The sequence below is a fragment of the Lepus europaeus genome, chromosome 11 (assembly GCF_033115175.1).
Source record: "Lepus europaeus isolate LE1 chromosome 11, mLepTim1.pri, whole genome shotgun sequence".
NCBI lineage: Eukaryota > Metazoa > Chordata > Mammalia > Lagomorpha > Leporidae > Lepus > Lepus europaeus.
The window spans coordinates 254271-268413 of NC_084837.1; the positions used below are offsets into that span (position 1 = coordinate 254271).

Sequence of the window (14143 nt, forward strand, 5' to 3'; positions counted from 1 at the left end):
CTGACATACGTGTGAGCTCACTGGGCCTGACGATGCTCTGACACACGTGTGAGCTCACTGGGCCTGACGCTGCCCTGACACACGTGTGAGCTCACTGGGCCTGACGCCGTTCTGACATACGTGTGAGCTCTTAGGGCAGGGGGTGGCCCTGGCGCAGGATGCACGCATGCACACGCGGCTCATTCACTCCATCCATAGCTACTGGGCCCGGCCTCTGGTGCTGCGTCCCAGCTCTGGTTCTGATCCAGTTTCCTGCTCTTGAATGCATCCTGCCTGGCTGGCAGCAGCAACGGACCGAGGCCTGGGTCCCTGTTACCCACCTGGGAGAGCCGGTGGAGTTCCCGGCTCTGTTTTGACCTGGTCCAGCCCTGGCTGTTGTAGGCATCTGAGGAATGGACCAGTGCACGGAAGACTGCTCTCCCTCTGCCTTTCAAATAAAATAACAATGTAAACCTGCCAACTGTGAACGCAACAGAACCCAGACAGTGGCCAGCTCTCGCTCTGGAGCCAAAGCGCCACAGTGAGCTCTGGCAATCTCGGCGAGGGAGCTACCGAGGTTGGAGGCGTCTGGGAACAGCAGCTCCTCACCGACCGTGACACAGCAAGGGCACTGCCCGCGGCCGCGCCAGCACAGAGCTCAGCGGCCACGACGTAACGCAAACTCTTTATTCTTGGAGCAGAGGCTGCAGCCCGGGCCACACTGCCCGCTTCCGTCCAGACTGCAGCCCGGGCCACACTGTGCGGCTTACCCACCTCAGGCGTCTGCCTGACTTCCCCGAGAGTCCGAGAGTCCCTGCCCCCCAAAGACAGCCGAAAGGGAGCTTCCCACGAGGTCCAGCTGGGGGCCAGGGCAGGGCAGTCCCTTCCCTCACAGCCTCCTGGCCTTCCTGGGACGGCAGCCGTTGTGTGGGATGGGGGTGTTGTCTGTGATGGAGATCACTTCCAGGCCCCCCATGGTCAGCCCCTTGATGGCAGACTGGAGGAAAGAGCAGAGCACACGGCAGTTTCAGCCAGGGACCCCGTGTCTCCAGGCAGGACTGGGGTGGGGAAGGTAGAGCTAGTGGCCCCTCTCTACCGATGCTGTCCACTCTCAGGTCTCCCGCCACGGCCCCTCACCCGCCCCTCGAGGCTTCTGCAGGTTGACTCCTCGGGCAGTCTCCTCCCCGGAAGACCCCCACCCCGCCCCGCCCCGCCTCCAGCCAGTGCTCCTTACGCCCAGGAAGTGAGAGGTGCCACCTGCTGCAGGGGCAGAGGTCACTGCTGTGGGTTCCCGGCAGCTGGGCACAGGCTGTGAGGTCACACTCGCCTGCAGAGGGATGGCCTTCCCCTTCCCAGGGCCCAGCGGTCACTTACCAGGCGTCCTGGCCCCAGGCCCTTCACCACCACTCGGACGTGGGTCACACCCTTCCCTGAGGCTTTCTGGAAAGACGTGTGCAGGAGTCAGTGCAGCAGAGCGGAAGGGGCCTTGGGGCACCAGGGCAGTGAGCAGGGGACATGCGGGGCCCAGCACAGCACTGCCACCTACTGGACATTGCTGAACACTGCTCCGGCTTTACATGGAAGGCACCTGTGGCCCTGAAATCGCGTGGGCGTCTCACTGGTGGTGCACCTGCTCTGGGAAGCACAGGGCTTCCAGTGGGACCGTGTGTGAGGCCTGCGCCACGGGAGACAGGCGCAGGCTTCGGTCCACGCCCAGCTGGGTTCAGCTGGGGTGGGGGGAGTGGCTGCAAGGCTCTGAGCCCCACACTCTGAGCCTCCGCAGGCGGCTGCCCCCACGGGTGACGCCAAAGACTGCAGACCACGAAGGCGGCCTGCTTCTGGAAAGGTCCTCCCTCACCCACATCCCCCGCACCACGGACCCCAGACCCTGGCTTCTCCTTCCTAGGTGAACCGGCAAGTGCAGGCACGGGGGGACCTTCGCACAGGCCCATTCAGACCACCAGCGCCACGAGCCGCGGGGCAGAGACACTTACCGCGGCTGCGGCTATGCCTGCGGTCTGAGCGGCAATGCCAGTGCCCTTCTTGGCGTTCCGAAACCCCTCTGTGCCGCAGGAAGTGCGGGCGAGGGGCTGGTTGGCGGCAGAGACCACCTGGATCTGTGTGCTGGGAAAGTGGGGAGGTGACTGAGAAACGGGAGGGGGCTCAGCGCTGCCCCCGCCCCTGCCCCCGCCGGGAGCAAAAAGAACTCCAGCTGCTTCCACTCGGAGCCCACGGAGGAACGGGAACCCTGGGTGGGGTTAGGGGCCCGAACCACCGCGGCCCGGCGGGAACCCAGGCCTCTTGCCACCCGTAAGGAGCCACGCCGGCCCTCCGGCGGGGGGTGGAGGCATCGGCCCCTAAACCAGGCACGCCGTCCCTGTCTGCCCCTTGAGTTTTGCACATCAGGTAGTTTTCAGAGGGGAAGTTTCAGACGCACAGCAAAGCTGAAGGGAACCCTGGGTCCCGCCTGGTGCAGCTCCCCGCCCAGCCCCCGCCCAGGCCTCTCCGTCTGGCCCTGCTGCCCGTGGGTGGGCAGCCTGGCCCTGCTTACTTGTTGTAGGACGCCTTGATGTGAGCGATCGGGATCTCCTCAAACCTCTTTCCTGCCCACCTCAGCGAGCTCTCCTGCCCCGGGGCGGGAGGGTAAACGCTGCAACACAACAGCGAAAAAGTTACTCTGGTTTCCCCTTAAATCACGGGTGTACCCCAGCGGCCAGTCGGAGACAACCGCACAAACGTGAGCGGTCCGTCGGCTCCCTCCTTCCTCGGGCCACCTCGGACTCCTGGCCGGCCGGCCGCCCGCCCGCAGGAGCCCTCGGCCCTGCCTGCAGTCCCCGAGCTGGCCGAGGCCCTTGGGGGAACAGCGCCCACCGGAACTCCCGGTGCCGTCTCCGGGCTGCCCCGACACTGCTCGGCCGCCGGCCCGACCTCCCCTGAGCTTCCTGCCACTTCTGTGCCCTCCAGGGCGCCCGCTTCCCGCCATCCGTTCTTGAACCCACGCGGGTCACGTGTCGGCCACCAGGGCAGGGCCGGCGCGGCTGACAGCCCACGCTGACCCATGGCGCAGGTTCGAGCCCCGGGTTCCGCGGACCCAGCTCCCTGCTCACGGCCTGGGAAGACAGCGGAGGCCCAGGCGCTTGGGCCCCTGCACCCGTGAGAGACCGGATGGGCTGGTCCTGGCTCTGCTGCTGCCTGCAGTGCAGTCTCTGCGGCTCCGCCTTCCAGACAAACAATTTTTTAAGGCTTTCCTGGCTTCCTTACTGCCCGCTCCGAGTCCACGGAGCTCCGCCCTCCACCCTCCGCCGCCGCAGCTCCCGCCTGTCCGGACTGTGCGCCCCCACCCCGCAGCTCCGCCGAGGCCGGCACGTGGGGTCTTCCTCCACCCCGATATTAACAAGTCCTGCTGGCCTGACCTTCCTCCACACCCCCCCGGGCCCACCCCCCTGCGCCCTCACCGCAGCCTGCACCCCAGTCACAGCCCCGCGCCCTCACCGCAGCCTGCACCCCAGTCAGCCCCGCGCCCTCACCGCACCCCCCGCCCTTTCACCGCTCGGACGCCGGTTCCCGCTCTGCTCGGGGTCAGCGTCCACCCTGAAGACGGCCGCCGCCCCGGGAGCCCCGGGAGGCTGCGGGCGGGACCCGGCCTCCGTCCCCGCCCCCGCGTCCTCACCTGAAGCCGCCGCGCCCCGTGGATGCCGGCTGCGCCTGCTCCGCCGCCTCCGGCTGGGGCGCGCCTTGCAGCTCCCGGGCCCCGGCCACGCGCCTGCGGGGAGGGAAGCAAAGCTCGGGAGTCGGGCCCGACCGCTCCTGCGACGGGGGCCGAAGCGCGAGGGGTCGCCTGCCTTACCCGGTCGTCCGGGGCAGAGCCCAGGATCGCAGCAACCGGGACCCAGCACCCCGCACAGCCTGCATGGCTCGAATTGGTCCCGCTCGGCTCCCGTCGGCGGCGCCGGCACGGTTGGGACACGGCCAGCACCACCGGACGCCTGTGGGAGGTACAGGAGGCCAAGTCCCGTTTCCTCTTCGTAAGAGCCATTGAATATTCTCGTTCAAATTCAGGTGCTCTACAAAAACAAGAGTTTATGGCCAGCCTGGGAATTCCTGCCTTTTTACTGTTAGAATAGATCTTCGTCCACCCCTCCACATTGGAATGGATCACTCCAGTAAGTCTGGGTGTGAGCGGACCGGGCGTGTCCTCGCGCGCTGCCTTGTGGGATCACGGGATTGGCTGAGGCCCCCGGGTGCCGCGGAGCCTTGTGGGAGGGCGGCAAGATGGCGGCGCCCGTGAGGCGTGTTGTGTTAGGGGCGACGGGCGTCTGGAGGCTGCTGGAGAGGCCGTGGGCGTCTAGCCTGTGTTCTCGCAGCCTGACGCTTGCAGCTCTACCCTCAAGGACTAAGTCACCATGGCGCCTATGGGGAGCCTTATGCCTGCAGCGGCCTCCGCTGATCTCCAAGCCGCTGACCCCGCTGCAGGAAGAGATGGCGGCCCTGCTGCAGCAGGTACTTCTCCGAGGCGTGAGGGGAGCAGCGCGGCGCGGGCCTCGGCCCGCCGCCAGCCCACTTGGCCTGAGTGACCTCAGCCCGGGCGGCTGGGAGGCGGGAGGCGCGCCGCTGGGATCCGCAGCGAACTAGTCCGTCCCCGGGACGAGAGGCTCAGTATGGAGAGGGGGACGTGCGGGGCAGCGGCCACGTTCCTAGGACGTCTGGTGGTCCTTGGGTGCGGGGCGCGCGGTTGCGCGCCGGGAGGGCGTTCAGTCCTGCAGGGTGCACCCCGGGCCCTTGTCTTGGGCTCCCGAGAGCGGTCAGCCTCCTTCGTGCGGGCTCTCTAACCTGACAGGTGCTGATGGGCCTGGCGCAGTGAGGCCACGGTGCAGCTGTTGTAGGGTAAAATCGGTCAGGTTTGTGAGCTGGAAGACCACTCCTTCACCGCGCCCGCCGTGTGAGCTCAGTCTCTACCTGTCCGCACCTGGGCCCCCACCTGCCCATGTAACCACGCACCTCTGGAAAGGTATGGAGGGCGAGGAGCGCCCCAGCGTCGCCCTCCACCTCCGCTCCGCGCCCGCGATAAGCTGTTTTTTTTTTTTTTTTAATATTCATTTATCCATTTGAAAGTCAGAGTTACACAGAGAGAGGAGAGGCAGAGAGAGGTCTTCCATCTGCTGGTTCACTCCCCAAATGGCCGCAACGGCCAGAGCTGGGCTGATCCGAAGGCAGGAGCCAGGAGCTTCTTCCCAGTCTCCCATGCGGGTGCAGGGGCCCAAACACTTGGGCCATCTTCTACTGCTTTCCTAGGCCACAGCAGAGAGCTGGATGGGAAGAGGAGCAGCCGGGACTTGAACCGGCGCCCATATGGGATGCCAGCGCTTCAGGCCGGGGCATTATCCTGCTGTACCACAGCACTGGCCCCACTGCTGTGGCTTCTGGCCTGCTTTCTGCTGGTGTGGACCCCACCCTAATTTCCAGACTTCCCTTCCCCCCTAGATCCGACTGACGCCCTCGCTCTCCCATGCATTTCTCACTGAATAGAAAGCTTGGAAGCTTACTGTGCTGCCTGGTCTGTTTGTGCCGGTATCCAGAATTCTCTGATGTGAGGCACCAGCCTTATTGATTGTGAATTCTTAGTAAGCGAGCGGTAACGCAGCCTCTCAGCCCTGGTGCTCTGCCGCTCTGGACTCCCAGCCGTGCGCTCTTTCTGGCAGGTGCAGCTGAGGCTCAACGCGCAGGTCGTGTTTTTTATTCGTCTCTTCTCTCCCTCTGTAGTGTTCTTGCCGTACGTCTAGTGCCGTTGCACGGTGAACTCCGAGCCTGCGCAGGTCGAGTGTGCTGTAGCTCTGCTTTTTTTTTTTTTTTTGACCTTCATCGCCAGAGAGCGAGCATCCAGGCACTGCAGCAGGAGCATCCTGCTGGCTTGCGCCCCGAATGCCTGCAGCGGCCACAGCCGGGCTAGGCCGAAGCCGGGAGCCTGGAACTCGGTCCAGGTGGCAGGGGCCCAACTACTCGAGCCATCACCTGCCTCCTGCGTTAGCAGGGAGCTGGAGTCAGAAGTCAGGCTCCGCGGTGTCGTAACGGTGTCTCCACCGCCAGGCCAAATGCCTGCGCCACAGCTCGGTGTCACTGTCCTTTCAATGCCCAGGTGGAGACAGAGAAAAGCCTGTATTCGGACCATGAGCTCCGTGCCTTGGGTGAGGCCCAGCAGCTGGCCAAGAAGAGGGCCGACCTCCATGAGGAGGAGGACGAGCCGGGGATCCTGCTGGTGCCGGACCTGGAAGACATGTGGGAGCAGGCATTCCTGCGCTTCAGGCCTGGGGCCCGCACCACAGGTTTGTGATCTACCTAGGCCAGCAAGGAGGGGGTTGGCGGGTTCTGGTGTCCATGTAAACGGTGTTTGCTCAGCCCCTGCTGTGGGTTCTAGAAGCTACCATTTCAGGTTACATGGGGGCAGAGTAAATTCTTTTTATTCTGCACATTACCCTAACACAGCACTCCTTATTTATTATTAGGGTATGTTTGTATATGTTCATCTTGAAAGGTCGAGTGGTAGACAGACAGGGCTTCCCTCCGCTGGGTTCCCTCCCTGAACGCCTGAAACAGCCAGGGCTGGCCACACCCACGCTGGTGCCGGGAATTCCATCCCGGTCTCCCACGTGGCAGCCAGAGCTCAAGTGCTCGGGCTGTTGTCTGCATTCGCGAGAAGCTGGATGAGAAGCAAAGGAGACAGCACTCAAACAGCTGCTCCGATACAGGGGCAGCTGTCACACGTTGTGCCACAGTGCCCACCCTCCTAACAATTTTGTAAAGGCCTCTGAGAGGGAGATAAGAATGTTGACATGGTGTTTTCCCTCTCAGTTAAACCTTGCAAATGTTACGTGAGTTGACTCCTGCTTTGGGACTGAAAGTGGAGAAACTAAGCCTTTTCCCGCTGGTTCCTGTGTTTGATCTGAAATCTTGTAAAGCAGGCGTTGGGGCCAAGCCTCTGCCTGGGGCACCGGCATCCCATGTGGGTGCTGGTTCAAGTCCCGGCTGCTCCACTTCTGATCCAGCTCTCTGCTATGGCCTGGGGAAGATGGCCCAAGTGCTTGGGCTCCTGCACCCAGAGGAAGCTCCTGACTTTGTCCCGGCCATTGTGGCCACATGGGGAGTGAACCAAACCAGTGGATAGGAGGTTGTGTCTCTGTCTCTCCCTCTGTCTGTCTGTAGCTCTACCTCTCAGATAAGTAAATAAATCTAAAAGAAAAACAAGACCATAAAATTCAGTGCCCCTGGTTCTGGGAGGTCCCCGTCTTGTCTCCTCTGACCGTATTCTCTCTGTAGAGGCTGATGAGAAGAATGACCGAACTTCGCTGCACCGGAAGCTGGACAGGAGCCTTGTGCTGCTGGTCAGAGAGAAGCTGGGAGGCCAGGATGTGTGGATGCTGCCCCAGGCAGAGTGGCAGCCCGGGGAGACTCTCCGAGGAACGGCCGAGCGGACCCTGGCCACGGTCTCAGGTGAGTCCTCTGCTCTCTAAACCCACAGGTCTGCTTCACCCAGACTCGGAGGATGGGTTTCGGGCCGTGGACAGGAAGGGTACAGACGTCTCAGCCAGAAAACCCCAAGCAAGCGTGCTGCTTAGCTTGGGTGCAAGGGCCACGGTCTCCCTGGGGTCTGTAGGTCCGGCCTGTGACAGTGACTGCCGTTCTCTCGGCCGCTCCTCACACCCTGCAGCTTCCCTGTCGGCACGGCCACTTGCCTGCCTTCTCCGCCGAGACCTCAGGGTTACCCTGGCCTCGTTTCCGCACCGCTGACTCCTGGACTGAGCCTGGTCAGCTCCTGGGCCTCGGCGTTCCCTCAGCCTCCACTTCCCGGGGTGTAGGTGTCTCGCCTTTGGCGCTTGAGCCGTGTGGGACTGGCTCGTTCTCGGTGGGGGGCTGCCCTGGCGTCGTAGGTGTTGAGCACCATCTCTGCCTCCACCCCTTCCTCCTCACCACCTCTGCGCCTCAGAGCGGCAGCAGAAACGTCGCCAGACCTTGTCAGGTGCTGCCCGGGGGCGGGGATTGAGAGCCACCACGGTGGATGACAGAAGCAGATGCCAAAGAATTCCTTCCTTGCTTTTGTCACGTCGCCTTCAAGGCAGCTGAAAGATAGAAACCCATGTCACTTCTCTGCAGAGCGTTCTTACAAGGTTGAGCTCAGGTGTGGCCCACGAGCCCTCTTTGTCTGGTCCTACCCTCGTCAGTCTTGGCCTTGCTGCTTGCTGATGTGAATTCTGGGTTCTCACCCAGCAAACCCTTTGATCCCTGAGAGCTGGCATCTTTGGTCTGTGCCTGGAGGTGCTGGCCTGGCTGAAGCTTTGTGCTCCCAGGCCCAGCTGCCCAGTGTCCAGGACTCAGTTTGCACATCGCCTCTTCCACGCTGGACCTTGCCCTGTGCCCCTGGCCCCACAGCACGCACAACCCTCCTCCCGTCACGTCTTCTCCATGCCTGCATTGTGCGGGCCCCTTGCCAGGCAGTGGGGCTGGGCCAGGCCAAAGCCAAGAGCTTTGACCTCACCTGCTGCCTCCACGTGCACATCAGCAGGAAGCTGGATGGAAGCGGAGCCAGGACTTGAACCCAGGCACCAGCTGTGGGCTGCGGGCCACCTGTGCCCTCCCTGCCGAGCCCAGCACTGGCCTGGTCCATCATCTGCTGGTGGCCCTGACTATGACAGTGTTCTGCCCACGCTGCCGCCAGTGCAGAAGCAGCCGCGCGGTCTGTGGCAGTGAACGGGTGGGGTGGACCGCGTGAGCCAGCAGTGCCTGGATTGAGAAGAGGCGGCTCTGCCCAGGAATGGCCCGGCCCCAGCTCCTCAGGGTGGGCAAGATTCTCTGAGAGACCCCCTGATTGGGGAGAAAGAATTGGTATATCCTCGTCGCTAATTCCTGCTTTTCCCTAGGAAACAGCATGGAAGCCAAGTTCCTTGGAAACGCACCGTGTGGGCACTACAAGTTCAAGTTCCCCCAGGCAGTGCGGACAGAGAGCAACCTTGGGGCCAAAGTATTCTTCTTCAAAGCGCTGCTGCTGGCCGGAGACTTCCCGCGGGCGGGGGAGGAGGCCCGGCACGTGTGGGTCAGCAAGGAGGAGCTGGGCGACTATCTGAGCCCACGCTACCTGGCCCAGGTGCGGAGGTTCCTCCTGGATCTCTGACACACGGAGCTGCCTGTGGGCAGTGCCGCCTGGGTCAGTGGCTGCCAGCTGTGCTCTGAGACGGGATGAGGCGGTCTCTGCCTGTGCCAGTCTCTGCCGATTTGCCCTCCCAGGACTCCTGGCCTCAGCGCCTGTCTCTCGTCGTCTGTTTCCCGAGCGGATGGTTGCAGCTCCCCCCGTGTTAGGGAATCCACCAGCTTACCAGGCCATGGAGAGAGCACAGGAGATGGAGCCCAGAGCCACGGGTTCCCATAGAGCTGGGCCCTGGGACAGAGGAGGCTCCGCTGCATCTGTTTCCCTTCCCTTCCCTCTGGCTGCCTCCTGCCTCCCTCAGAACGGCCCGGGACACGCCACACCAGCTCCTCCCCTTTCTGCCGCAGAGTATTGCCCTGGTGGTGCTGACCTGGCCTCCAGGTGGCCTCTGGTGTTCAGTGCCTGGCACGCAGGGGCCGCCGTTTGTAAGCCCTGCTGCCTGGAAGTGGAGGGCCAGGAGCTCAGGCAAGCCACCGTGCCCGGGCAGCCCTGCACGGAGGCACTGTCTGGACCCCGTCACACCCCTGCCTCCCCAGGTGGACGGCTGGGAGCCTGTGCGGTGAGAGCCCCGTTTCTGCGTCAGCTGTGGCCGTGTGTTCCTGCCCCCATGGGATCAGGGAGGATGTGTTTCCCTCCCGTGGTACTGGGGGCAGCTGGCTGCAGGCTGGGCCTCCAGAGCGAGCCTGTGGGTCTGGAGAGGTGGGGTTGTGAGGTACTGTGCAGCCTGCCGGTAGGCAGGGGCTGGAGTCCAGCTCACCTGAGAGCGGGTGCCTCCCCTGCCACCTGCCTGTCATCTGTAAGGATCTGAAATGAGAATGACGCCACTTCTCAGGAGTGTGCAGTTTGAAAGCCGTGGTGCCGCATGGCGTGTCACCTTCAGCAATTGTTCTCCCTGGTCCCTGAATGCAGCGTTGTCATCTTCAGCTTTAAAAAAATTTTGTTTGAAGATTTATTTGTTTATTTGAATAGCAGAGTTATGGAGAGACAGAGAGAGGCAAAAGAGAGGTCTTCATCTGCCAGTTCACTCCCCAAATGGCCACAATGGCCGGAGCTGGGCCAGGCTGAAACCAGGAGCCAGGAGCTTCTTCCAGGTGCACCTACACAGGCACCTGGGCCATCTTCTGCTTTCCCAGCCATAGCAGAGTGGAGCAGCAGGGTCTCAAACCATAAGGGATGCCAGCGCTGCAGGCAGTGGCTTCCTCCGCTGCGCCACAGCGCCAGCCCCCAGCTTTTAAATGTCTGTTGTTTTATTTGAGAGGTAGGGCAGCGAGCAGTAAGATAGTTCCGGTTTATGGTTTGCTCCCTAAATGTCCACAGCAGCCAGGGCTGGGCCAGGCCAAAGCCGGAGCCCAGAACTCAGTCTGGTCTCCCAGGGGTGGAGAGGCCCAAGCACTGGGGCCATCACTGCTGCCTCCAGGGTTTGCATTAGCAGGAAGCTGGGACTGGAAGTGCAGCTGGGATTTCAACCCAGGCAATGTGGGATTGTTACCCGCTGTGTGCCGTGTGGGTTACCTGCTGTGTGCCGTGTGGGATTGTTACCGGCTGTGTGCCGTGTGGGATTGTTACCGGCTGTGTGCCGTGTGGGATTGTTACCTGCTGTGTGCCGTGTGGGGTTGTTACCGGCTGTGTGCCGTGTGGGATTGTTACCTGCTGTGTGCCGTGTGGGGTTGTTACCTGCTGTATGCCGTGTGGGTTACCCGCTGTGTGCCCTGTGGGATTGTTACCTGCTGTGTGCCGTGTGGGATTGTTACCTGCTGTGTGCCGTGTGGGGTTGTTACCTGCTGTGTGCCGTGTGGGTAACAACCTGCTGTGTGCCGTGTGGGGTTGTTACCTGCTGTGTGCCGTGTGGGGTTGTTACCTGCTGTGTGCCGTGTGGGTAACAACCTGCTGTGTGCCGTGTGGGGTTGTTACCTGCTGTGTGCCGTGTGGGGTTGTTACCCGCTGTGTGCCGTGTGGGGTTGTTACCTGCTGTGTGCTGTGTGGGATTGTTACCTGCTGTGTGCCGTGTGGGATTGTTACCGGCTGTGTGCCGTATGGGATTGTTACCTGCTGTGTGCCGTATGGGATTGTTACCTGCTGTGTGCCGTGTGGGATTGTTACCTGCTGTGTGCCGTGTGGGTAACAACCTGCTGTGTGCCGTGTGGGTTTGTTACCTGCTGTGTTTTGACAGCTGCTCTTTCTGGGATACAGACTGTGGCTTCAGTATGTCTGACCTGTTTGGAACGGACTTGGGTAGTGTGGACATCATTGGAGTCCATTGGCCAGCTTCACTGGGACCTTGGTTGGTCCCACAGCTTCCCCAGCCCTGCCCCACCCAGGCCAGGAGATCCAGGGCCACCGCTAAGCACAGACTTAGGCCCAAAGACCACAAGAGCCTCCCTGCCCTTTTGTCCCACGTCCTGGGGTGGCCCCAAGAACCAGCCTTGGCATTGCACACACCATTGATTGCCCATGTGGCTGCCCGGTGGGTGCAGGAGGAGCTGAGGTGGGGAGAGCCCAGGTACCCCGTGGTCAAGGTGGGAGTAGCTGGGTCCAGGGAGAGAGAGATCCCAAGACCAAGAAGCCAGACGAGGTGAAGCAGGAGGTCCTGGCGGGTGGTCTGGCACACCTGCACGGTGCTGGCATGGTTTGTGTGCGGGCTGTCCCTTTAAGCCCTCACTGCACCTGGCCTTGGACCGCTCCCTTGGGAGAAGCCTCAGGCTGGGCGTAGCCACTGTGCCAAGTCCTCTGCCACTGGCTGGGGCAGGTGGGGGCAGTGGGAACCACCTCTGCAGCTCCAGTCAGACCCAGACGCGTGCACCTCGGCCGCTGCGTGTCGCCTGTGCCGGGCCTGCTGGCCAGGATCTGCCTGACCTCGTTCCGACGCCAGCCCCGTGTGGCAGCTCTGGCTCTTGGTGTCTGTATGAGCAGACAAGCTTGGGAAGGCAGCAGATTCCATGGAGGCTTGGGCGGGGCGGAGGCAGGATTTGAACAAGAGCTATTGGGTCCTTTTTTTTTTTAAAAAGAGATTTATTTAAAAGGCAGATGTTATGTGTATTTCTGTTAGGCCGTCACAAAACACACCAAGCACCAGAATAAGGGCCAGGGTTTATTGGGAAAAAGCCAGCAGGTTGGAGGGAAGGGGCGGAGAATGCAAAAGAGAGAGAAGACAGAGAGAGGAGAGAAGAGCCAAGGAACAGGTCCTTTTAAAACTTTGCCGGAGGGTGGGCAAGGAAGCAGGAGCAGCGAATCCTATTAGGGTGGGGGTGGAGCTTGACATTGGTGGTTGGGCCATGTGGTCACCTGGCTTCCAGCAATGGGGGGAGGGGGGCGGCTAGGGCCTAGGATGTAAATCAAGGTGCAGTCGCGCCATAGATAAAGCTGGGCCAGTTTCCCAACAGCAGAGATAGAGAGAGAGAGAGAGAAACCTTCCATCCACTGGTTCACCCTCCAAATGGCTGCAATGGCCAGGGCTGGACCTGACCAAAGCCAGTACCAGGAGCTTCCAGGTCTCCCACATGCGTGCAGGGGCTCAAGCCCTTGGGCTGTCTTCTGCTGTTCAAGGCCATTAACAGGGAACTGGATTGGAAGTGGAGCAGCTGGGACATGACCTGGTGTCCATAAGGCATGCCAGCACTGCAGGTGGAGGCCTAACTTACGCCATAGTGCCCGCTCCGCTGCCGGATTCTGAGACACCTGTGGCCCCTGAACCAGGGAGGTTTGTGAGGCGGAGGGGTGGGGGTGGGGGTGGGTGAGCTTCCCAGCCTTCAGGTGAGTCAGGCAGTGAGCTCAGAAGCTGCGGGGGAGGAGGACCAAGAAGTCACACATGGAAGCCTTCTGTGGTTCAGGGTTCCTGATGCTTCAGCTCCGCCCAACACCTATGGAGGAGCCGTTCACCGCTGAGAGTGGGGAGGAAACTGCCTCTGTGGCTGGGCCCCTTGCCTTGAGAGTGGTGGGGTGTGGGGGTGGGGCTGGAGGGAGAGCTGGCAGTGGGCCCTGTGTGCCCCCAGCTCTGCACCTGACATTAAGTGGAGGAGACCCAGGCAGGCCACTCAGAGGCCTGAACAGGCCCTGGGGCCACAGGGCAGGGAGAAGAGTTATCTAAAAGCCAGGCCTGGGGGCAGGATTCCAAAGTCAGTGTGTGAGTCAGCAACCTCGGCATCAAAGCTGCCCGAATTCCCTGTGGGAAGCTTCCTCGGTGGTGCCCGCGTGGCCAGTGTTTCCTCTGCCGATGAGCCGGTCACTGCTGAGTTGTGGAGCACAAAGGTTAATCTGTGCCCAGGGCCACAATGAACCAGGGGCCCTGGTTCATCAGCTTTCAAATCTTTAAAAACAAATTTTGACTTAGAAATATTTTATTTATGTGTTTGAGAAGTAGAACCACAGACAGAGGGAGGGATAAAGAGAGGTCTTCCATCCACTGGCTCACTCCCCAGATGGCTACAATGGCCGGAGCTGGGCTGATCTGAAGCTTCTTCCTGGTCTCCCACGTGGGTGCAGGAGCCCAAGCACTTGGGCCATTTTCCACAGCTTTCCCAGGCCATAGCAGAGAACTGGGTCAGAAGTGGAGCAGCCGGGACTCGAACCAGTGTCCATATGGGATTTCAGCACTGCAGGTGGAGGCTTAGCCTACATCACGGTGTCGGCCCAGAATTTGGGTTCTTCATGTGGCTGGTGCATCTGGAAGTATGTTTGTAAAAATCAAGTTTGTAAAAAAAAAAAAAATCAAGTTTGTTTCTTGTCACACCTCACATATAACCTCTGCACACCACCCTGCGAGCCATCCTGTGTGCATACGTGAGAGTGACTGTTATGCCCAGTTCAGTCGTCCCCAAAGACCACCAAGGAGCCGATACCGCTGTAAAGCACACGAGAGTTTTATTACAGTCCGGGCCTGTTCTCTCAATGAACACCGACACAGCGGGTCTGAATTGAGAGCCCCGACCCTTCAGTTAACAGGGTTTTTATAGGGTTTTCAGAGACATTCTATAT

At 61.2% G+C, this 14143-nt stretch overlaps 3 protein-coding genes across 3 annotated transcripts; 2 read left to right on the forward strand and 1 right to left on the reverse strand.

Moving 5' to 3' along the window:
- Positions 1–652: 652 nt before the first annotated feature.
- On the reverse strand, positions 653–3933 carry MRPS11 (mitochondrial ribosomal protein S11). Its single transcript, XM_062204916.1, has 6 exons — positions 3827–3933; positions 3650–3742; positions 2531–2629; positions 1974–2103; positions 1354–1419; positions 653–976 (listed from the first exon to the last, which is right to left on the reverse strand). Exons 1-6 carry the CDS (start codon positions 3889–3891, stop codon positions 869–871), a joined length of 561 nt encoding a protein of 186 aa, XP_062060900.1. The 5' UTR covers positions 3892–3933; the 3' UTR covers positions 653–868.
- A 277-nt stretch (positions 3934–4210) lies between these two features.
- Positions 4211–10118, forward strand: MRPL46 (mitochondrial ribosomal protein L46). Its single transcript, XM_062204915.1, has 4 exons — positions 4211–4479; positions 6113–6299; positions 7291–7464; positions 8889–10118. The coding sequence occupies exons 1-4, from the start codon at positions 4252–4254 to the stop codon at positions 9137–9139; spliced, it is 840 nt and encodes a 279-aa protein (XP_062060899.1). The 5' UTR covers positions 4211–4251; the 3' UTR covers positions 9140–10118.
- Positions 10119–10210: 92 nt separating this feature from the next.
- On the forward strand, positions 10211–12388 carry LOC133769748 (keratin-associated protein 9-1-like). Its single transcript, XM_062204914.1, has 2 exons — positions 10211–11272; positions 11326–12388. The coding sequence occupies exons 1-2, from the start codon at positions 10647–10649 to the stop codon at positions 11615–11617; spliced, it is 918 nt and encodes a 305-aa protein (XP_062060898.1). The 5' UTR covers positions 10211–10646; the 3' UTR covers positions 11618–12388.
- The last annotated feature ends 1755 nt before the right edge of the window (positions 12389–14143 follow it).

Excerpts from the sequence above, each read along its gene's own strand:
- MRPS11 (XM_062204916.1), bottom strand. The coding sequence starts at position 3,891 with ATGCAGGCTGTGCGGGGTGCTGGGTCCCGGTTGCTGCGATCCTGGGCT. Across the intron at positions 2,104-2,530 it reads ATCAAGGCGTCCTACAACAA|CACACAGATCCAGGTGGTCT; the intron begins GTAAGCAGGGCC and ends CCACTTTCCCAG. Across the intron at positions 1,420-1,973 it reads CAGGCATAGCCGCAGCCGCG|AAAGCCTCAGGGAAGGGTGT; the intron begins GTAAGTGTCTCT and ends ACGTCTTTCCAG.
- LOC133769748 (XM_062204914.1), top strand. The coding sequence starts at position 10,647 with ATGTGGGATTGTTACCCGCTGTGTGCCGTGTGGGTTACCTGCTGTGTG. Across the intron at positions 11,273-11,325 it reads GTGCCGTGTGGGATTGTTAC|CTGCTGTGTTTTGACAGCTG; the intron begins CTGCTGTGTGCC and ends TGGGTTTGTTAC.
- MRPL46 (XM_062204915.1), top strand. The coding sequence starts at position 4,252 with ATGGCGGCGCCCGTGAGGCGTGTTGTGTTAGGGGCGACGGGCGTCTGG. Across the intron at positions 6,300-7,290 it reads GCCTGGGGCCCGCACCACAG|AGGCTGATGAGAAGAATGAC; the intron begins GTTTGTGATCTA and ends TTCTCTCTGTAG. Across the intron at positions 7,465-8,888 it reads GACCCTGGCCACGGTCTCAG|GAAACAGCATGGAAGCCAAG; the intron begins GTGAGTCCTCTG and ends GCTTTTCCCTAG.